Below are 24274 nucleotides of genomic sequence, written 5' to 3'. Positions count from 1 at the left end.
TTTTTTTTGGACACACAGAGTATCTATATAAATGTATTAAGCTGTCAGCTAATATTACAATGTTATTCATAGGAAAGCTGGTGAAGGTAGTGGATCATCTAAGTAACCATAGATCATTATAAAAAAATTTAAATTTAATTTAAGCATTAATTAAAAACAAAAAAAACAAAAGAATTAAGTATATTGAGAGCTACTTTTGGACAAATCAAGCACACAATAGGGACATTAATCAACAGATTTGACTAAACCACTTATACCAAAGCAGCTCTCACTTTAAAATATCTAGTACTTTTAGGCCATCTTAAGCAATATTTTAAAATAATAAGCTTGAATGCTTTATGATATACAGTATATACTTTGACCATTTTATTCACATGACCCACTGCCTGCACAAAATATGTACAATTTTGCAGTATTTGAGTTACAGGGAGCTCATCTTTTTTTAAAATGAAGAAAGACATTACTGCATGTGAGCCTATTTTTTGCAGTGTTGAAGGGCGGTCGAATCACAGTGCTGCATCATAAAGAGGTTTATTCCGACTGCTAGACAAGAGCTGGAAGAGAAGCAGGTGAATTTGAAATGAGGACAGAAGAAAACAGACAGAAACTTGCCCCTGCTCTTTTACACAAGAACCAAGCAGTGGGTCAGCTGCCAGACCGCCTGAAGCTCGGTGTGTTTGTGTGTGTGTGTGTTCGAGGTGAGCACAGTACAGAACGGTACTATAAACCCCTCGGGGCTGCTTCATAACGCTGACAATGAGCACACAAACTGACACTCCCACAGCCTTCAGTACTCCACTGAGACTTCCCTTCTTTTTTCCCCCCAAATGAACTACAGTTTGCTGACAGTGATTTTCTTGAAAAGGAGACATCTGTGAAGCCTTTTTGAGGCTCAAATCCCAAAATACATCAGAATTCATGACAGACAACAGTGCATCGAGTGCACCAAATATTTTGTCTTCATTAAAGGACCAGTGCCTGGATTCAGGGGGATCAACTGGCAGAAATGGAAAATAGTATTAATAAGTATGTTTTCATTAGTGTATAATCACCTGAAACTAAGAATCATTGTGTTTTCGTTACCTTAGAATGAGCCCTTTATATCTACATAGGAAGCGGGTCCTCTTCCATGGAGCCTGCCATGTTGCACCGCCATGTTTCTACAGTAGCCCAGAACGGACAAACCAAACACTGGCTCTGGAGAGGAACTTTCATGTTTTTTGTGAGTTTTGCAGCCACTGTAGGTTCTCTTACATGCTTGAAAGAGGAGGGTTAGATGAGGGTATTCAGTTGGTTGCAATCTACAATCTCATCGCTAGATGCCACTTAATCCTACGCACTGGTCCTTTAACCGATACTGATGCATTTCAAGAGGGGACTAAGACAACCAACAGTAGAGCTGAAGGTATTAGTAGGTTGACAGAATATTTAACTCGATTCTTTCCACTATCAATTAATCTGTTGATTATTTTCTCAATTAATCGATGTTTGGTCCATAAAATGTCAGAAAATGGTGAAAAATATCGATCACTGTTTCCCAGAGCCCAAGATGAGGTCTTCAAATGTCTTGTTTTGTCCTGACCAACAGTTCACAACCCAAAAATATTCAGTTTACTGTCAAAGGAGACGAAAGAAACCAGAAAAGAGAAGCTGGAATCACAGAGTCTGGACTTTTTTTTCTTACAATGTGACTCAAAACAATTAATCAATTATCAGACTAGATTAATTTAATAGTTGGCAACTAATCAATTAATTGACTAATTGTTGCCGTTCTAGAAGATTGTAGAATAGTAAATAGACTTTCTTTGGGTTTTGGACTGTTTTTCAGCCAAAACAATCAATTTGATCTTGGGTTCAGGAAAGTGGGTATTCTTCATTGTTTTCTGACATTTCATAAACCAAATAAGTTTTTGATTAATCAAGAAAATACTGCAGATTAATTGATAAGGAAAACAACCGTTCAATGCAGCCCTGATAAACAATGAACACTGAATGGTGGCTCAGATGCAAGAGAAGTGGGTTTGTGACAGAAGGTCATCAGTTATAATCCTCAAACAATCTGGCAGGAAACCTGACAGAGTAAGATAAGAAAGAATATAAACCCACAGATAAAAAAATTATGTAACCAGCAACTTTAGCAAATGTTGGGAAGATAGTGAGTCTGTGAAAGTCTGCAGGTGGTTTATTTAATTTCGGCGTTGCTACACTCTCCTCCTGTCGACAGTTCAGCGTCATTGTGCCCTTGAGCAATGCATTTAATTGCTGCAGTGCTCAGTATCCAACAGCAGAAGCAGAGAGAAAGTGTTTAAACTGTATAAATGTAAACCAAGTCAAAACTAGCAATAAATTCGTGCTCTATTACATTTTTTTTTAACAAATTGGAGCCGGTGGTTTATTATTTTTCCATCTGGGGGTCTTGAAAGAACATTTGAGACCCTCTGAAAGAGGATGATTTAGCATCTAAATAACTCTGCAGTGAGTTCAGACCCTCCCTGCCAACTTGTGATATAATAAGCCTTTTTAATAAGGCAGAGAATGAGAATTAACAGTAGTGCAGATGGCTTGGCTCCCATAACAGATCCTTCTGACTATGTGTGTGTGTGTGTGTGTGAACAAATTTGTATGCATGTGTCGGCTCACGTGTGTCTCCGCATAACCGAACAGCGATGAATGCTAAAAAGTGAGCGAGAGAGAGAGTGAATGAATGACTGACTGGATTAATAAATGACCGATTTTATGCTCTAAGAACATACGTTTATGTGCGTGGGTGTGTTCGACAACTTAATGTAAAACAAGGTGTGACGGTGTAAAGACGCACACTTGCAAACTCAACTTCCTACCACTCTAGGTAATCAAACAAATGAGGAAGTGCTTCCTCCAATCAATCATCCTGGTGAGAGTCATTAGAGGTTTTTAGTTGATTACAGCTGTCATAAAGAACGATGGGAGTCTACAGGGTTGAGTGGGTGTTATTGACTGTGACAATCAAGAGAATCAGAGAGGGGGGGCGAGGGGGTACAGACAGAGAGAGACCAGACTGGCTCCAGGTCTTATTTATGTAAATCTAACATTTGAAGACTTTTAAGTGCCTGTCATTTTCAAAAGTGAGACACTGGCCAGAAGCTTCATTCTTCTACTTTGTTCTAATTAATTTGACATCAAATGCATCTCATATTTGAAGTTAACTGTTAATTTTGTTATATATTTTCTTGCTTCCTACTGAAAAGAGTGTGCCAAGCAACACGAGCAACTGATTTACAGACTTAATGTTGATCCTTATGAGAAGATCCTTTTGTTTGGGGGGTAATTACAGACTTCTTAGGCTTTTAATATCAGTTTTGAAATCAAAGACTTAAAGCTTCCTCAAGACTTGCAGATTCTCTGTGAACACACAGTAAAGAGAAAGAGAGAGGTTCTAGTTGAAAGGGGGACGTATCATGCACATTTCAGGTCTATATTTATATTCTGGGGCTCTACTGGAATATCTTTGCATGATTTACAGTTAAAAAAAAAAACACCTTTTTATCTTATACTGGCCCTCTATGAAGCCCCACAGTTCAGACTCTGTCTTTTTAAGGCAGTAGTAGGATATTACTTCTTTTTCTTGTTCTTTACTCGAAATGGAAACCTCTCAAATGCATCCGTGCGAGCCTGATTCTGATCTGAAATATGCGAGTGGACAATGTGAACAACCTCAGAAAAAAGGTCACGGAACGAACGGCTGTTTGTGGGAATGCACGAACGATCTGATGTCATCACAAGCAGGCTGAACCCTTGACTTTTGAATTTCAGGGAACATTGTTACATACGCTCACCTCAAGTTTAGGACCTTCCGACACCATAACAGCATGAAGGAAAAGCATGAAATGTTCCCTTTTACATCACAGTGTTTGCTGAATAACAGCTCCAGGTTAATTCAGGGCTAAGCTGGGCTGAATGAGGATAGAAACACAGGGCTAATCTATTATAACACCAAGGCAATCAACGCACCAAAACATCAAGCTGAAGTTCAAACTCTGGTTCAGGTACAGTAGTTTTTCCTGAACATAATAATGTTCAGTCAATATGCATGCTTTACATGCCCCCACATTTTGTGTGAGGTCCGGATATCCTCATGTATTGAGTAATAAGTGAATATGATCTTTGCACCAGTGTCAATGAATGATAAAAACTCATCTGTAACACACCCCTTTACCATATGAGGCCTGTCATTAGATGCCTTTACTACATTACTCAACTCTTCAACAAGCTGATTCAGTTTGTAAGACATATAAGGAGCATTTTAAGCTCTGCTCTTGAATCTGGAATATTTAGTCTGTTATTTCCCCACCTGAAGAGCCAATCTCTTAAACTCTCCTTTTTAAATTAATTTTGCATCATAGAGGTCCACATATTTTTATGCTTCAACTGTAAATTTCTCCTCATGCACTGTGACAGCTCCAAGTCCATCCAGTGTGCAATCATAAGACGAGAAAAGGTCAGGGTACAGTAGCAAGGATGTTACAGTGTGAGTCTGCTGTTTTTGGAGCTGAAAACTGAGTAATAATTTCCCCAAAGTAATTATACAATGTTTTTAAATTCAGAGCATATAGCATAGTCGGTGTTTCTCACATGTGCTGTAGGATTATTATGATCCTGAAGGAAGAGGGATGATGAAAAGCAGAATGGATGAGGTGGTGCAGTGAAGCAGCAAATTAAAATACACTGAGACCTTGACAGCCATTATATTCAGTGGCTGGAGGGAAACATCTGCTTCAGTGAATACAATGATCAGTCCCCCGTGGCCAGGGGCTTTAAGAGGTACTGTGTGCATGGAAGTATCAAGTGATATTTCAGTCGGTAACTTCAACATCTTTCAACTAAGGATCAATGGCTAATGGGCTTAGAAGAAACTCAGTAGTAATGTATTGAGAGCTCTTTGCCTAAAACATTTCTTTTATCACTTTATAGTTGTGTTGCAGCATGTCTCCTCTAAACTATGTGCTTTCTGCTTTGGATTCAGTGGGTGCAGCAGTACTAAATGGGGACAACATTATGGGAAAAATATTGTTTACCATCTGTTGAGATTAACTGCAATAAATGCCTGCTACTTTTTACCAAAACACATACCTATACTGATCTGCCAGTAATGCTCAAAAGCAAATTTCCACTCACTTCTAACCTCTGTTAAAACCTGAGCTAACCCAAGCTAACTACCAGCGGTGAGTACGACTCAACACTTCCTGTAGCTATCAATTCTCTTTGCTGGAATGTCAAGAAGCGACAGGAAGTGGTGAGCTTACAGTAATAGCTGGACTTTGTCCCTGTGATGCCTTGTACAAAGCAGTTGGGTAGTAAAAAAAAGGAAACACAAACGGCCTTTCTCACAAGACAGAATGACACAGTGGGTCCTTATGAAATAGGCTAATGCTTGTTAGCTTGGTTGCTAACAGGACAATAAGCTGGCACAGTTTTCAAAAGATGTATTATGTACCATCTTATCTCATAAATATCTGTGAACCATTCCTCTTTTGTAGAGCAATTTATACTCAAACAGAAGAGGGTTAAATAAAAGTAGATGACAGAACAAAGCTGATCAGCAACCGTTTGACTGTCCAGCTCTCTATTCCCTCAAAAGGTCTGCGCTGTCAAGGTGGCTTGCTACAGGTCAACAGCACAAATTCAAGTGTGAAAGTTCAGCTAAATTTAATTATGCCACAGATTTGCACAGATTTACTCACCCTCCCTTGAGCAAATCCACAGATCACAGAATTCCACTGAAATTAGGCTAATCGATTTTAAATTCCGGTGTGACCCGGCCTTTAGGCAAACTGGGAAAATCCTCTTTTTACACTAAAATGGAGAGGAAATAACTCAGTAAAAGCCCAAATCATCCAAATCAGTCGTTCAGATCTAATAAAAATGTCAGTTTAGAGAAGGACCCATAAAGAGGAGATACGACTAGGGATGGGTATCATTAGGATTTTATCAATACTACTACTCCTACTGATAATCCTTATCAGTCCGGCTCTTTATTGATACTCTTATCAGTTCTTTGTCATTACTAATGAACTGCTTTCTAAAAAATATATACTGTATATATAATATTTTTTAAAAAGAATAAATTCAGAACAGGATTAGAAATTATTTACATTTTAAATGTAGCTAAATACTGTTTCCAGAGCAGCAACAGTACCTCTGAAAGTCACTATATAAACTCAATAATATATATCTCACTGGACACAAATCTAAAATGTCAATAAAACAAATATCATTATATTTATGATATATTATATTATCATATTCCTGACATCAATACTGAGCGAAGTTTAGAAAGGATGAAGAACATATAAATGAGTCACTATCATTCATTCATCCTGTCCTCCTCCCTCGGCTGCTGATATGATTCACTGCCTGCAGGTACCGCTGGTAAAGAGAGGAGGGGCTGCCGGGGCTGTGGTTATGTAAAACATACCAGCGGTGGATGGGATACGGCAGGCAAAGCAGTTGAAAATAACGCTTTTCAACACGTTTATGCTTGTAGGACAGGTGTACTCTTATTGGCTTTTTACTTTGAGGGGTTTTATGGCACTTACAGTAACAAGCGTAGCTGTCGTCAACTCCAGTAAAACGTTATCTTTCACTTCACCTGGTTCAGTTTCTCAACAGTGATCTCCCTGCTCTGCTGTCCGCTGTGTGTGGTGAATCAGCTGAGTCCCACCCTCAAGTTAAACACCGAGGTGAGGCTGCAGCACGACCATAAATTACACCAATATGTAAAAATTTAGAACTGGTTACAACTCAGAACTAGGTTTCAGGGGGGCATCCCTATTTACAACTCTCCCGAACCTTCTTAAAAAGCAGCTCAGCTGTCTGAGATAATGACGAATAGATGGTGTAATCACAGTCATGCACTCCGTTCCAATTACAGTGCCAAGGAATGAGGCTTGAACAGTGGTGACTGTTGAAAGTGGAGTAACCACAAAAGTAGCGACAAAGTAGGCCTGAGTGTCAGGTCCAGTGTAGGAGATAAGAGCCTGACAAGGAGTCGCTCTGCAGACACACTCATCTTAGGCCTGACCGAGCAGCTTATCGGAGTTGAATGCTGAATGAGGTGGCAATAAGGAACAACGCCCGGAAGCTGGAAACATAAATACACACACACTGCTCTACGTTGTGCATTTATATTGCTGCTTTGGTTTCATGTTAAGTCATTCTTCTCCTGCTTTATCAGTCACCCCCTTATTTCCTATCCTTTTAAAAAATTACGCAAAAGGAAAAAAAATAGGTAGATAAGATAACACATGAGAGGAGAAAAGATAAGATGAGGGGACGGGCAGGGGTGGGGGGGAGGTAAGGCCTGCATATTTTAATAAGTCCTGAGTCACGACTGAGCTGTTTTTACCTGCATCATGCTGTCAGGACAGAGGAAATACAAACAAGCAAGTCGGTTTCACAACACCAGGCTCGTGCAGGGAAACACCCATTCCCTGGCTCGCTCACATGGCTTTGAAGGTTTTCACCTGCCCAAACAACAGTCAGTCACTAAAGGAATAGCATGGTGTTAACAAATTCATCACTCATCTTATTGATGAAAATGGTACTGCACCAATATGGAGCCCTATATATTAAAGACAGAACAACACAGAGAAGGTGAGTACAGATGAAAGATTTGATCCATGAAGATAATTCACAATTACATGTCCTCATATAGGAAAATATTCAACAAGGTATAATTTCACAGCTAACTGTGGTGTCCCTCAGAGTGCTTTATCACAGTTAAAAAATTAAAACCTATCATGCAGAACTTAAGCATGCTGGTTTCACAAAAAGTTCTGATATAAAAAAACAAACCATAAACAGCATCGGGAAACTTTAAAAACTATATGATCATTTTTGACTTCAGGTACCAAACTACGGATTGTACCTTTAAGTGTTTCACATAGAGTATTAGTGCTCTTACTGTGATTAATTGCGGTCTAAAACAGATGTCAGTTCAAGGACATTCATTTAGAAGAGGAACTAAACTGATGACCATAGCTATGTATCTAATTTTAACAGCCAATCAGAAATAAATACTTTCCGTTGCCGTGGAATAGAAGAGCTTCAATCATTAACTGAACAAGTACATGAGGGAGGAACACGTGTTAAAAAACACACACATGTGATTTTGTATTTGCTGTGATATTTGCATTTTGCTGATCAAATGACAAAGACATGAGAAAAATCACAACAGAGTTTACTTGGTAGTGAAAGCTGAACTGGTTGTCTATATAACCAAAACGAGCTTTACTACTCTGACCTTTCTTCTCCCGTTTACATTACACACAGGAAGGAAGGAGCTCCATTGTGACGTGGAACTGAATGGCCTTCATGGTGTATATGGACTTTGAAACTCACTTTTAGATAACCTTTCACAAACAAAGGAGTCTGTAGTTACATCAACGTGTAATGCGTCACAAATCAAACTAAAGTTTCAGTAGGTCAGTAGATTGTGTTGTCCCTGCTAAGTCAGCTTTGGGCGTGTTGAAAACGTGTCAAAGAAAAATATCAGTTCAGCATCTTACTGTCTTACATTTGTTTTTATTAACCTGTCACTTGTTATAACACAAGATGGTTTTAAAACATCTCACCAAGGGACTGCAGCTGAAAATGCATCCGCTGGGTAATACTGGCACAGAAATGCTGATGTCTGTTGTCCTTAATTAGAAAAGAAGAAATATAATAACAATAATAACGTCATCTCTAGAGGGTAGTTAAATCATGGTTATAACACTTGAAAGAAGAAGGATAAGAATAGAAAGAATTGCTCTGTGAAAATGGACTATAGTGGGCAGAATTCCTCTAAAGTGGTTGACAAAAAAGTGAAAGGAGGATGACATAAGCGCACACCCAATAACCCAAATGACATTAAGAAAATCTGCAATAAATCTTCAAAGTCAAGTGTTTTAACACAAATAACTTTGCAAAGCAACAGCGGTGTTAGAAGACTATTCTTGTTTGCCATGGTACCGTGGCAGAATTGATATTTATGACACATTAGTGCTGGTATTTAGGTCACAATTCCACAAACTGTAAAAAGCACATGTAACTTGAACACAACCTTAACTGTAATCCACTCCTTTGCGTACACAAAGAGGGGTTATACCCGGTGGCAGCGCTACACAGACCTGGTTTCTATTTTCTCACAGGCTTTTGTTCAGCAGCAGACTGAGCTAATGATCTCAGGAACAAACATCCCCTTTGACCAAGCTCGCTAGTAATCAGCTGTCTCATCCCGCTGAGGCTCGCTGTCGGAAGCTGCATTTAGCTGCTCCGCAGAAGCTTTAGAGCCTGATTGACACAACAAAAAGTTCTTCAGTCGGTGAAAAGGTCAGATCCCCTAAAAATGTAAAATACATGAAAAGGTCATGAGAGGAATAAGTAGAAACTTCTGCACAAAACGTGGAGGGACAATTCCAGCGTCACACAGGAAATCATCTACCAACAGAAAATGGTAACACCGCTAAATGGGAACTAAAATTAGGGTCAAGTTTCAAACATATAAAACCGTTTGACAGCGATTCAATCAAATTTTCTCTGACTTTACCTGAAGATGTTCGGTGGAACTGCTGCTCAGTTCGTCTCCGGACTCGGAGTCATTGGTGCGTCTCTCTTCACCCGCAGAGTCACAGTGTTGGGTGCTGTCCACATCCAGCGGGGCTCTGATCATGTTCGGGGATCGGGCTCGGGTGCGGGGTAGGGACCCGCCTCGGTGGGCGGGCTGGGGGCCGCCGCCGTGGACGAGGATGTCAGCCAAAGCTCGTTCGTGGTCGGTGGGAGTGCTCGGAGGGTGATGGTGGTTACTGTCCCTGCGCTGATTCGGGGGACTGAAGTGTCCAGAAGAGGCAGATTGAGCGGAGGGTGAGCGCCGGTAGCTGGACTCGTGTCTGTGAAGGTTCTCGGTCGAAGTGTTGTGGAGTCCCAGGTCTAGATTGGTTGGTTTTACCCAGAGTGCTCCGCCGCTTTGTGGGGTTGTGTTACCGGTGGCGGCAGGAGGATGTGGCAGAGGTTTAGGAGGAGGCATGAGGGCCTTGCGGACCTCTCTGACATACTGAGCAGGTACATAGATAGGTTTACTCCCCTCCTCCTTCTTCACCTGCCACCAGTCGTCGTTGGTTTTCTTGACCAGCATGTAGCATTCCCCCTGTTGGATGGTGATGAGGCGGTCTTTGGACATGTATTCATAGTCGTACTCTACCTCGATGTAGACCTGGCCCGGGGCGATAGGCAGCTCCGCCATGATGCCTCTTACTGTCCACCAGACAGCTCACCGCAAGAGGAAGATCTTTATTAGCATGGCCTCCAGAGCAAAGCTGAGGGAACACAAACAGATTCAAAGTAAATATCAATAATAGTTCCATGTAAATACATTTCCATTTATATACTTTTGATTGTAACTTTATATTCCAAAATAATTATCGAATCTGTACCTAGATGTCTAATATGTCTACCGTTTAACTGCAATGTCCTTGGTTCAAATCTGACCGGGGACTTTCTCTACATTTCCTGACTGCTTCTCTACTTTGTTATTACATCGAGGCAAAAATGCCAAAAATTCATTTTAATAGTGTTTTCACTGTTGTGTCGCTTCCTCTAAAACACATTTCACTTTGCAGCAGGAATTTGCTTCAATATTATGCAAAGATAACAATATACATCTTTACAAACAGTTTCATATAATCTACTTTTCAAATAATAAGTTTTCAGGCTGTAAATTAGTTTACTTTCCACTGAGAGGTTGTATTTTACTTAAATGAATTCTTTAAGGAAAACAAATTTTAACTTTACTTAACACTAGAAAAAAATCCTTCAGCACTATGAAAGTTGTGTGTTTTACATTTCTATCAGAGATGGCAGCAGTTAAGATTTTTTAGATTAGATTAGATTTAGATTTCCTTTAATGGTCATTTTTATGCACTTTCATACATAAAAATGAAAAAAAAACGTGTTGCTTAAAAACACCAGACAAAAATAAACACAAGACACTGCAAGGGTCAATAAATAGTCAATAAATATAGTAGCTAATAATTAAATGAAGAGGTGGCCGGTGAAAATATGAGTCACATAAAACAGTTCACGCTCCATCTGATCCAGAATGATCACATGTTCAGGTTGATAAGATAAAGAAGAACTGGGTGGATACCGTAGGAAGCAATATAGATTGTTGCTGGTCAGCTAAAGAAATTCAAACATCATGAAGTAAAAATCAAAGGGAAAAGGTGTTTTAGTAACGGATAAGCTGCCAATTGACCTCTGGGAAGGACAATACATTGCATCAAAGATGGACTTTAAATCAAATTAAAATAATAAAATGTTTACAAAAAAAAAAAAATAGATAAATGAGAATGGTGCCTCTTCTTTTTCCATCTCTCTTACACATCACACGCTGAATCAGAAGCAAACAACCATGTCTTTCAAAACTCAGTTAACCCAATCAGAACAAATGAATGAGATACAAACTGAAGAGCTGTAATCCTCTTCAAAGGCTGTGTGCACAGTCCACTCAGAGCTTCAGAGCAGGACATCAGATTATACGGAAGAAGGGAAGACAGTAATGTGACTCGCATTGTCGTCTTCCACTACTCTTGTCTCTGTTTTTCTGTGTCTGTCTTTCTCCCTCCCTGTTCCTCTGGCTGCCGCTGACAGCTAGTCAAGCAGCGACTCAGGCATGTTGCTGCTGAGCGGAGAGATTAGTCGGATGGCACACATAGTTTCCCGCTGAAGTCACCTATGTGTACACACACACACACACACACACGCACATGCACACACACCATGAGGTGACGCGCCAGCACACCTTGAGCAACACGTGCTTTGAAGTGTTTTTTTTTTTTAAACTTGAGCAATTCAAAAAAAAAAAAATCCTCATAACTCTACTGACGGTGACCACAAGAATTATACAATGGAGCCAAGCCTCAGATTAAAAGGCATGTCTTATCTGTGTTGAATGTTTTATTAAAGTTATGGTTCAGCTGGTAAGCAGGAGTGTGACGGTGCAGATTGAGTTGTCATGTTCTGCCTCGGGCTACCAATGTACATGGGCTATTTTGATAGAAAGACATGGTGTAATGTTGCTACTGATGCTGGTTAGAACTTCAGAAAAGAAATATTTCATGCTTTAAGAAGTTTAAAGGAGACAAAGCACACACATTTCCAGGTCTATATTTATATTCTGTAATTTTTGCTGGAATATCTTTGCATGATTTACAGTTCAAAAAATTTCTTATTTATCTTATACTGACACTTTACGCAGCCCCTCAGTTCAGCCTCTATCTGAAACAGGCCGTTTTAGCTCCTATCTCTATAAGGCCCCCGCCCCCGATGAGCCCACTCTGTTCTGATTAGCCAACTTCAGGAAGCTGAATCTCAGAGGCTACGCTAACAAACAGTAGTAGTAGCATTTCACTGCTTTTTCTCATTCTTTACTGGAACTGGAAACTTCTCAAAGACATCCGTACATGTTTGTACATGTACATGCTACAAAACGGACAGGTGTTTGTGTGTATCCACAAACAATCGGACATCATTACGTAGAGGAAGTAAAGGTGACCTTGGCTTTCAGGGAGCATTTTTACATATGTTCACCTCAAGTTTTGGACCTTTGATCATGTTTAACATAGACATCCAACATTACAACAGTGTAAAAATAACAGAACATCACAAAAACCATATGGTGTCCCCTTTAAGAATTGAAGGACGTGTATCTAGCTCTGTTTATTGTGTTTTGTGTTGTGATTTTAACAGCACTCAGCCCATAGACTTCACCCTGCTCTCTATGGCCATATTGGAATTGGATGTTAAGTTTTGGCATTGCATAAAAATGCCTCATATACCTCTTTGTTGGCTCTTATTTTTTAATATATATCTAGCCCCAGTGTTTGTTTTGCGTTAAAATCATAGCTAGAGATAACTGGGATGTTCATGATCTAGGAGATTAAACTTTTGCAATCATTGTAAATCACTCTAAGACCGAGTGTGAGTCTTTACTTATGCCTAAATGTACACTTTAACAAATAAACGTGTCAAGTCATCTAGCATCAACGAGCACACATATGAAAACAATGAAATAACTTTTAACCAAATTAGACCGACAAGAACACTATGCGTAAATCATGTAAACTTGACAAGTTTTAGCAAAAAATGAATTTAATCCGCATAGTATTTTAAAAGCCAAAAACAGCCCAAACAGCCCAAAGTTCATATGTAAATGTCTGGAGTACAACATGCAGAAACAAAATCAAACTTACCGTCTATGCTGAACACTTTAGCCTCTCTAAAAATACATCTTATGTCTCCTCTAAGAAGTTTTAACCCCAGCTGAGCGACACCCTGACAAGACAGAGGTGCAGTCTGGCTGGACATCATCTTATATTGGGGTGGCAGGATATTACAGCGTCAGCAGCAGTTACGTCAGGATATGACAATGACAGTCGTAATGACAATTCTGCAAAGTCATCATTGAGTAACATCCAGTGAAACATTTGTCCTATAAAACATGTGAAGGTGAAGGTGTAGACATTAATGAGTAATCAAGTCTAGATATGTCTTTATATTCATGACTCACACATACACAAACACACACACACAGATCCACATGTCCTATGATGGACTTCTTTAATAAGAGTCGCATCCTTTTTTTCAACCCAGCGCAATTGCTGCAGATTGGGCACCAAACCGAACACACAACAAATAAATTTCACTGCCAATTCTGTGGGTCGTGGCTGACAAAATGCTACTGGATCGGATCTATTTGGGTGGCATATTTTGCAAGCCTATTCTTATCTAGTATGAGACAAAGAAGGTGTGCAAATTGCACGTGTATAAAGCCACATTACTTACGCCCTTTTATTACCACTTGAATAAAGGTCAAATGATGTCATCATAGAAGTTGGCGCTGAGCAGTAGGGCCTTACTCATTAACCTGTGACCCAATTCATGTGGGTGGCCTGGCAGGAAGTGGACCACGTTTTTTCTGTTTCTATCTAATCCTCGTGCTAAAGACATGTGGACTCCAGCACACACAAAAAAAGATAAGCAACCTGACTAATGGGGTACTTTAAAAAAAAAAAAAAAAGGAGAGCAATGATTAAAAATATGCAAAGAATAAAATCAAAGATATTGGAGCCTGTTGATGAGACAGCGAGAAAGTGCAAATGAAAGAGTGTAATAAAATAATCACGTTCTTTACATCATTGAGAGCAATCAAGATAATCAATGATTAGTGCTTATTACTCACAACTGGGCGGCCATACAGCACTTTCTCTACTAGTCTGCACCAATGACTGTACATAAATATGGACGTCATTGCAGCTCTAGGTCATAAGTCCCGCCCCCTCCATGTTAGCAGATGGGACATGAGCCAAACTAAAAAAAAAACAAAGTACACGTGAAATAAATTTCTTCCCAAAGATGGTTTCTGTCATTTTAGGTAGTCCTTATCACACTGATGTTTGTCCAAGTGCTCATTTTTCTAATAAGTTTGTTTTTAATTAGTTATTTAACGATATAAAAAGGGGGTGTGACGTCATGATTGACAGCTGTCACAGCTGCTCTCAAACCTCCGTCAGATGGCGGGAAAGCTGAGGAGGCGTGTCCCGTGGGCCGTCATCCCACCGCCCGTCTCTACTGCGCAGACTCTGGTTTCCGAATGATGTCACACGAGCAAGATGGCAGCTCCCAGGAACAGAAGTTTGACTTTTGCATAGCGGTGGGAAGTGGAGAGGCGTCGTCCATATTTATATACATTCAGTGGTCTGCACTCACATCATCCACAGTAGGTGTGAGATTTTATCTGTGCTCTCTTCCACATCACACTATCACACTATCTAACATGATGTACTGCATATCAGAGCTCTGTGGTCGGCTCAGAGCTGCCACAGGCGGATCTTTCCTTTAGTTCTCCAATACTGGAAAATATAACTAGGAGAAGACAGTGAGCCTTTCTTTCTACACCTGCAAAGTCTGCAGTAAACATTGTTCTTTGCTCTACTCTAGAAGTGTTATCGGCTGATGAATTAGCCCCGGTGGCTGGGGATTTCTGGGACTTACAAGTCACTGTATCTGTTGCAGTGAATTTCCTGTCCCACTTGCACAACATTTCCCCTTGTTGTTTTCATTTCACTCAGTTCAATTCAATTTTATTTATACAGCGCCGAATCACAACAAAAGTCATCTCAAGGCACTCCTCTTCAATGTTCTGCCAAAGTTTTAAAGTAAATAACAGACCAGTCTGACAGCTGTGGGTTAAAAAAATTCATTTAGACTGAAACATGTCACCTCAGGTGATGGAGTGCAACTAAAACCTTGACTGAAGTTACACTAAAATGGAAAACTACAATACAAACGTTTTCCATGATTTTACATCTTCTATGTAACAATAAATGCAAGAAAATTTGACAGTTGTCCAACCACATTTACTTCTAGGATAAGGGTTTATCTTTGATGGTTAACTTATTCTGTACTCTAAAGCAGAAACAAAACTTTTAAATGTTAGAGCTGCAACTAACGATTATTTTCATTATCAATGAATCTGTTCAAGTTGTTCAGTCTCTAAAATGGTGATAAATGTCGATCACTGTTTCCTAAGATGCAACCTAAAATATCCAGTTTTGTCCTGAACGAGTCTGACAGTCCACAAACCAGAAAATATTCACATTTAAGAAGCTGGATCCAGCAAATTTTGGCATTTTTTCTTAAAACAATTAAGCGATTATCAAAATAGTTCTGTTGACCGACTTCGGCCACATTCAGACTAAATCAGGCAGTGCGGCGACAACACCAGTCCTCCCATTCATCTGAATGGGGGTTGTGTGTTTAGGCTGGGGGAGTTTTGGCCGCAGCAGCGAGAAAGCAACTTATGGAGAAATGCAACCTGACGTCACGCTGCAGTGGCCAATCACAGCCGACGATAAGACTGCTGAGAGCTGTAAAACTCTGCCGTGAAGGAGTACAAAGACGTTACTAGGAGGAAGGAAGGACATTTCTCTTTGATTGATAACGTTAAAAGTTCGATTTTGCTGTCAGCTTCCTGACTCATTTAAAAAAAAAGATGAGAGAAAAATTAAAGAGAGAGAAATTAAAAATGTATTTTAAGATGTTTTCTAGACTAAAATGTGTTATACAAGTAGCCCCGCCCCCACCGGGTCTAACAACTGAGCATTAATATCAATTTATGCTGTCAAAATGTCTTCTCCCTTGAAACTGTGCAAGTCTACTAACAAGACAAATATTAATTACGACTTTTTTTTATCACTCTTATTCTTCATACTGAATAGGATTAGCGATTGAAGTCCCTCGGGCAGTTGTCTCTCTCACTTATCCTTGCCTAGATTAAACTTCAGCATCAGCACCGCGTTTAGTAGACGGCACAGATCTTCAGACTCCGGTCAACAAAATCAGAGGAAGGGCCTTAATTTGATGTGATGGTAGTAAGATTTACAGCAGGTTGTGGAGTGGATGGGTGGGTCTGAGGAATAAAACTATCTATGGCTACAGGACATCAAGGAAAGGCTTTTCTTAGCCGAAGCGCTGGGATTGATGGGAAGAGAGAAGAGTCTTATGTGGGTCTGTTTGAACCGATATGTGGTGGAAAATCTGCCGTTGTCAGCACATGTAGGAAACACACCCTCCTATTTTCTCCCACCTCAGCAAAATAGAAAGCAACACCTCTGAAGGGGTTTTTTTTTTTTTTTGACATGAGCGCAGGAAAGGTTTCCACTGAAACATGGACAAGTCGGGCTGAGTGAGACTGCTGTGCATCGGGTCTCACATGACTCTTGTTAGCAGACTGTTTCTATCCAGAGCTGGCCTGCCAGTGATTACTTTAAGTGAGTTATTTTCATCAGAGAGAGCTAATTTCTCTTCTATAATGGAGGTATTTATAGAGGAGGGAAAATAGGTTGGAGAGATGGTTATCAGTCTCACAAAGCTCAGCTTCAGTGTTCACATACTGCTGCTACATAACAACCAACATGTCAACTTTTCAGAGAAATATAAAACAAAACACTATGATTTTTTTTCCCCCAGTTACTCTACATTATCCACAAATGTCAGCTTTCATTGGAAATACATTTAAGAAACAGTTCTTAAAAAAACAGTTGAAAGGGAGTACATTTACATCTACCCAGGGTCCGAAATTAACACCCGCCAAGCGCCAAATGCAGGTAGATTTTCAGAGTAAATCTCAGAGGGCGGGTAAATGTCTGTACCAAAATAGACATGTAATAAAAATATCTGGCGTGATGGCTCAGAGGAAATTACGCAAGTTTGTCCCTTTACAGTGTAAACACGCCCATCATAGTGTTTTTTCACGTGTCTGACAGTCTGAGGCGATTGAGCGCCACCCACAGACCGTCTCGAGTGCTGCTAGTTTCGTGGCACTGTTTACCGTACGGGATATCAGCTAATCGACATCGCAACTCTCCGCTAAACTGTCCTTTGCTGCCAGTCTGCTGCTGGCTACCATTAAAAAGGCAATTTATTATTGTGGCCATTTAAAAATATGAGTGGCTGGTGGATTTTTTCATCTACCAGTCCTCTCGGCAGGTGAGTCAAACACTTAATTTGGGACACTGACGCCACTGTATCAGCACATAAAAGCAAAACTATCAGCATGGATAAGTGAGGAAATATGTATTTAAGCCTTGGTGCAGGCGACAGCTGTAACAGGAGGCATTATGTTTTCAGGGTGTCCATCCGTCCATCCCATTCTCATGAACGTCTACTTGGACTCAAGGATGAACTGATTAGAATTTGGTGGTCAAAGGTCAAAGGTCATAACCACTGTGACCTCACAAAACATGTTTTTAGCCATAACTCAAGAATTCATATTCTAATTGTGACACAGTTTCACACAAATGGAAAAAATGATGAAGTGATGATATTTTATGTCCAAAAGGAACAAAGGTCAACTTCACTGTGACATCATGTGACACTGTAACACCTTTGTGGCCTTTATTTGACACCATGACTCAGGAACAGAAGGGACTGGAGATTGTGATCATATTTCACATTTGCTCAGATGCTGAACTGGTGACACTAATTTTGGGTGTCCACTTTCACACCGTGGTGATTGTTTGGATGCGCTGCCGGGTTGAAGATGTGTGAAGCATCCATGTTGTTGAATTTGTAGCGTCTTAGCAGCAACATCCTTATCTGAAGCTTTATCTACTGTCACAGCTACAACTTTGTGTTCTATCAGAATCAGCTTTATTGGCCAAACATGTGAACACATACGAAGGAAAATACACTTAATACCTTTTATTAAATCCCTTCAAAATCTTCACTACAATTATAACATGAGTCTGGACAGACATGGATGTTTTTTGTTTTTGTGGTTTGGGTGAACAAAACAACCCTTAACCATGAGAAACTGATTCCACTGGTTGTAACATCAGGAACAAGCTAAAAACAGTCAAATAGTGCACTGTGACCTTCACACGTGGTCACACCAAATATAGGTTCCTGTTCCCCTGAACTGCTTAGATTCAGCACAGGCTGCTCCAGTTAACACCTCTCACCAAGACTTTCCTCGAAACTCAGCTCCCCGGGGTCTCATACGACTGCTATAACCACAATCTGTCACACCTCAACAAACCTCAGCCAGCTGCAGCTCATCTAATGTGAGCATCTCCAGAGTTCACACAGCATAGATTAAACACACAAAAAAAGTAAATGCTTTGATGTAGGCAGGTTTCCCACAATATAAACAAGAGCGGGGACTTCAGGTGAACAAAGTCATCTGAGTATGACATAATCTTCCTCCCATGTTCCTGTGCAGGAACCACTCAGTAAATAGTTCACCTCAGTTACAAGTAAATAAACCAGTTCACACGGGCATCACAACTGTCTGTAGCCAAAGAAAGTCTATGATTTATGGTGTTCAAACAATTTGGTGATTAGCTCATTGACAGAGAATCAGTTTTAGAATTATAACTAACCACAAAAGTACAAATGTTTTTTTGATGAACTGACTAATTGTTTATAAAATGTTTATAAAATGTCACAAAATCTTCAACTGGCTTGATTTCTCCGACCAAAAGTCCATAACAGAAATTTGTTCCATTTACAACAGGAAAATCCTCACATCTTTTAAAGCAAACATCTTGCACTTTTATTTGATCAATTAACAAAATTGTTGACAACTTATCCTCTCGACACTAATCAATTTGTCATTTCAGACATAAGTATAATGATGTTAGCAATTGCAAGTAATTGTTGTTGATATTCTCCAATTAAACGATTAAAAACTGAATACTTTTCGTCATTATATGACATCACTTTGGGCTGTAACAACTTCTAGGGCTGCAACTAGTGATTATTTTCATGATCAATTAATCTGTTGATTATCTTCTCAATTAATCGATTTTTTTATTTTTTATATTATTATTTGGACTATAAAATGTCAAAAGAATGTGAAAAATGTCCATCACAGTTTCCCAAAGCCCAAGATGCAACCTAAAATGTCTTGTTTTGTCCCGCCCAGCAGTTCACAACCCAAAAATATTCAGTTTACAATCATAGAGGACTAAAGAAACCAGAAAATATTCACATTTAAGAAACTGATCCAGAGAATTTCAGCATTTTTTCTTTCAAAAAGAAATGTCTCAAAATGATTAATCGATTATAAAAAAAATACATACAGAATAATTTTCTATAGATCAACTAATTGATTAATTGACTAATTGTTGCAGCTCTAATAACTTTTGATGGACGTTGTTATTATTGTTTATGTTATAGGCAAAATGATCTACAATAACATAACACAAATCAATAATGAATCGACCAGCCTCGCTGTGATTTATTTTCCACTTTTCACTGCTCTTAGTCTCAATTTAGAAAAGGAGAACATTTGAAATCTAATCTTCACCTTGAATATTGTCATTTATCACATTCAAAAGTTTAAATTATAGGTCACCTGCTCTCCTCAGCAAGCTCTGTGAGCTGCAATAACAAACAACTGCTGCATCATGACAGGTTCATTTCACTGGTGACAGCTAGTGAAGTTCAACCACAACCCAAATTTCACCATTTATGCCTAAATTAGCGAAATACCAGCATAACATCAACTTCATAGTACAAGCAGAGTCACCTTGTTACGCGTTATGGGAGTTTTTAATTTATTCGTTACCCTTGGATGACATTTGGCTTATTCCTGAAGGGATTAACTTTCAGTTCCTGATATTTGTACAGCATTCATCTCAACTTCACAACTATGGGGGCACTTCGGTGCAATTTCTAGTGAGGATATACAAGATTTAACTTATCTTTAATTTATATCCACGTTTTGTAATCTAGCCGTGAAGTTACACCTCCTCGCTGGGCGTGTGTCTTGGGTTTCCAGGAGCTAATTTGTCGCTAACGTTAGCTTGCTAATTAGCTTTCTGGCTACATATTCCTGGTGTCCCGTAGTCAAAAGATCCACACCTTAACGTACCTTCTCCGCTGGTGTCAGACAGTCCTTCGGAGACGATAAAACACACTCCAGCGGTCCCGGCTGACGTTTAATTCCCCGTTAACTTTCCTGTCGACCGACCACCGTCTGAAAGTAGTTCTTCACTTGTCAGGTTTTTGAGACGGCAGCGCTCCCGTCCTGCTCTGTCCCGGCCGGTGTAATCCGCAGCAGCGCGGTGCTCGCTCCCGTTGACTCCTGCCTGCTCTGCCAACTTTGGCAACTACCTTCAAGCAAAGATCGTATATTAGTAAGACGAACCACTCTGCTGCTTTTTCCCCTCCCGCACCCGCCCGATCTGTGGACACCCCGAGTAAACACTGGTGTTACCATGGTGACCAATGTAGTACAGAGGCACTGCCGGTACCGATGTTTCGAGCAAATAATAAATATAGTTTTATTTGACAACCGTTTGTTTCTGTGAAGAGTATTGTATAGTATAAGCAGTGGCGGAAACTAACTAAGTACATTATTTGAGTATTTCCATCACATTTCAGAGGGAAATATTGTACTTTTTACTCAATTTCTACATTAATTTGATAGATTTTGTTAATTTTCAGATGAAGATTTGACATAAAGTAATATATTTTGATATTCTAACTGTTGTTTAATTGTTCTTTTCTTTTTTTATTTGATATGCACTTTGAGCTGCATTAATGTGTGGAAGATGCAACATGAATAAACTGTATTATTAGTATTGTTATAATTAAGAAAACATATGATACAAGCATATAATTATAAATAATAAGATATGATACCCAAAGTATCTAAAATTGACAACACTGAAATGCTCTTACATATATTTGTTAGTGATGAAAACAAACAATGTAATATACTAAAATGTTATATAGTCTAAACTGTAGTCTAAATATTTATATAAACTATTTAGATTACAGTATTTACTACTTTTACTTAAGTAAAGAATCTGAATACTTCTTTCACCACTTCTAAGTTTCATTAGCATTTCCATTAACAGTAATTTAAAAAAAGTACCACGTTTCGATGAGCGAAAATATGTTCAGAGTGAGGACTCTTGTCTAATTTGTACTCTATGGTCGGAGCCCTCAGGTGTTCAGGGTGCAAACAGGCAGTAAGCGCCACCTGGTGGTGATCACACGGAACTACAACTATATAGCTGTGAGGTGGTGTTGTTCCTGATAGGAGGGAAGCTTGAGTTATAGGACAGGTTCTCCCTTTTTCAAGTCTGTCTTAAAACAACAATCAGGTGCCAAAATGAACATTGAAACAGGTTTTTCTTGCTGTAATGATTCCTCCGGTTCATACGGTCCATTAGAAGATCCCTTCATGATGCACTTACAATGTAAGTGATGGGGGGCAAAATCCACAGTCCTCCTCCTGTGCAAAAATGAAGCTTCAGCGTCCAAATGAATCAAATCAAGTAGATATCTTTCAATGCTGCAGTCTTTTTAGTGCCAAAGTCCCTCTTTTTGTTACTATACTCCCACCGCAGCTCAACAGGGAAACACTGTCAGAGGAAACACAAAGAGGGAATGTGATGCTAAAAAGACTGTAAATGTGGCAGATATCCACTTGATATGACTAACTCAGACTGCTGAAGCCTCATATAAGCTTCAGATAAATACATTTTTGCACAAAATGACTAAATTACGCCTGCTTCAGTACAACTGGATGCAGACTCATAACTCCTCTTACATTAACATTTCAAATGTTTGTTGTTCTTCATATTGTGATGCACTTCTGCCAACTGTTGTAAGACTAAAGCAGTGATGCAGGTTTGCAGAACATTAGGTGCTTGTGAGTCTTCAACTCACAATATCCTCAATCTCTTCCCTAATGAGAAGAGAAATCTCTTCTTGTATCAACTGTAACAGGTGGAGAAACAGGCTATTTTTAGGGGTGGTTATCTAACTTTATTAGACTGTCATATTAGAGAGAGTCAACTGTAGTGTTTCAGGTTTTCAGATACCCATCCAGCAATAACTGCATGGTCAGACACCTGTTTCAACTATAGCAGTCTGACCAGAGAGAATATCAGGTCTATATGAAAATTCATGACGTGACGTAACATTTGATAAAAAGTCAAGCTCATATCATCATTGTTATATACCATCATTGACCAAATTTGCATTTTAAAATGTTTCATGGTCTGGCCCCTCCTCCGCTCAATGAATTCATTAAACAAAATCAAACTCATCTACCAGAGGGGATTGTAAAAAAACCACATAGAAAAAGGACCTTTGGGCTTTCAGCCTTTTCCTAACGAGCAGCACATAACTGGAACATTTCACCCATCACAGCTCTCAACTCTTTCTCCAAATCTATAAAACTCTGGTTACTGGATAATCAAACATGCTGTCATAATCTGGAGTAGTGGTTATTGTTTTACTATTTTTCTGTGCTCTTGTATGTTTTCTTTTAATGTTTCTTATATGCCACCAACCTGCCAGGAACTGCAGATGAAAATTAAGTCTAAATCTGGAATATTTACACAACGGACCCAAGTGCTCATGTTCATTAATGTGTCTAGTCCCTTCCTCAATAAATAACCAGTAAACACAGGATACTCCCACACAAACATTAGGGGGAAACTCACCATGACAGTCTCAGGTGTCTGCTATCTGCATGGACACCAGCATTAAACTGCTGGGCGGATTAATAGTCTGCTGTGCTGTAGCAGGTGGGCAAACATTTTATAACTCCAGGCAGATGAAAATATGTTTCAAAATGCAACCTGTTGCTAGGTAACATGTAAATAAATAAATAAATAAATAACTAATGTTTGCACTTTTCCCCTAAGATTTGTAAAGGGATTGCTATGCGAGTGCTGACGTCACAAATGGGGCCACTTCCACCAGAATGAGACGTTGGTTGCCTTGGTAACGAGGTAATGAGTTAGTGCAGCTAGTAAGAGTGAAGTCAAACATAAAAAACCTTCACTATGGTCACTTGACAATGTATAAAATTTCCAAATTCTGTACTGTGACTCCTTATTGGTACAGACTAAAATTATTCATTATAGAGTTCAGTTTTTGTTTTAACAGCATTAAGTTTTGACCCTGATGAACCAATAACTACACCGGGGGTTTTCAAAGTCTCAGACTGTGAGCCTCCCCTCAGACAACACTTGGAAAAAGTCGCCCCCTCACTCCTGCTTAGTTTACTTGCTTAGTTTCACTCAATTCCTGGATGCCTATGGGATCATGATTATGTTGTTATTTGATCCCATAGATACTCAACAATTGAGCCAAGATAGCATAATATTAACTTCAGACTACAAAAAGGCATTGATTAGTTTCTGGCTCTGGGAAAGTGGGAAAAATTCCCCAAAACTACTGTATCTTTTTAACCAAATCACACACATTTAAGCTGTTTTACATGTTCTTCTTTTGATAACTAATCTAATATTTTTTCATTTCCATTCACTGAGCCTCCCCTGAAACTGTTTGGAGCCCCACTGGACTACAGGATCTTAATGACCATTTAAGAGCTGATCTACACTACACTTGAGGATTAAGTCATTCCAAAACCACGGACATTAATCTGCCGCTATGGACCCACAACCTCCTTTCTTCTAAGACGGCGTTCTACAACATTTTGGAATATCATTACTGGAATTTGCTCCCAGTTAGCCACTGATGATGGGCGATAGGATCTGGTCTGCAGCTTTTCAGTTCATCCCAAAGGTGTTGGATGAGGCTGAGATCAGGGCTCTGTGCAGGCCAGTCAAGTTCTTCCACACCAAACTGGGGAAACCATTTCATTATGGAGCTGGCTTTGTGAGAGCACTGACATGTTGAAAGGGCAAAACACAAATGCTGCCAA

The 24274-nt window shown here is 39.5% G+C and overlaps 1 protein-coding gene across 4 annotated transcripts in view; it reads right to left on the bottom strand.

Annotated features, from left to right (window-relative positions):
- Nucleotides 1–20766, bottom strand: part of LOC121908136 (rho GTPase-activating protein 12-like) — a 69174-nt gene extending 48408 nt beyond the window's left edge. Inside the window, exons 1-2 of one of the 4 annotated variants that reach the window (XM_042427871.1) lie at nt 20446–20766; nt 9569–10334 (exon numbers count right to left, since the gene is read on the bottom strand). In XM_042427871.1, the coding sequence (XP_042283805.1) occupies nt 9569–10261 (693 nt within the window). In that variant the 5' untranslated portion in view covers nt 10262–10334; nt 20446–20766. Of the gene's footprint in view, nt 1–8612; nt 9358–9568; nt 10335–20445 lie in introns of those variants that run through there. The other 3 variants (XM_042427869.1, XM_042427872.1, XM_042427873.1) reach the window with 3 other exon arrangements.
- Nucleotides 20767–24274: the final 3508 nt, after the last annotated feature.

Source organism: Thunnus maccoyii, chromosome 12 (assembly GCF_910596095.1).
Source record: "Thunnus maccoyii chromosome 12, fThuMac1.1, whole genome shotgun sequence".
Taxonomy (NCBI): domain Eukaryota; kingdom Metazoa; phylum Chordata; class Actinopteri; order Scombriformes; family Scombridae; genus Thunnus; species Thunnus maccoyii.
This window is presented reverse-complemented; position numbering and strand designations above follow the sequence as displayed.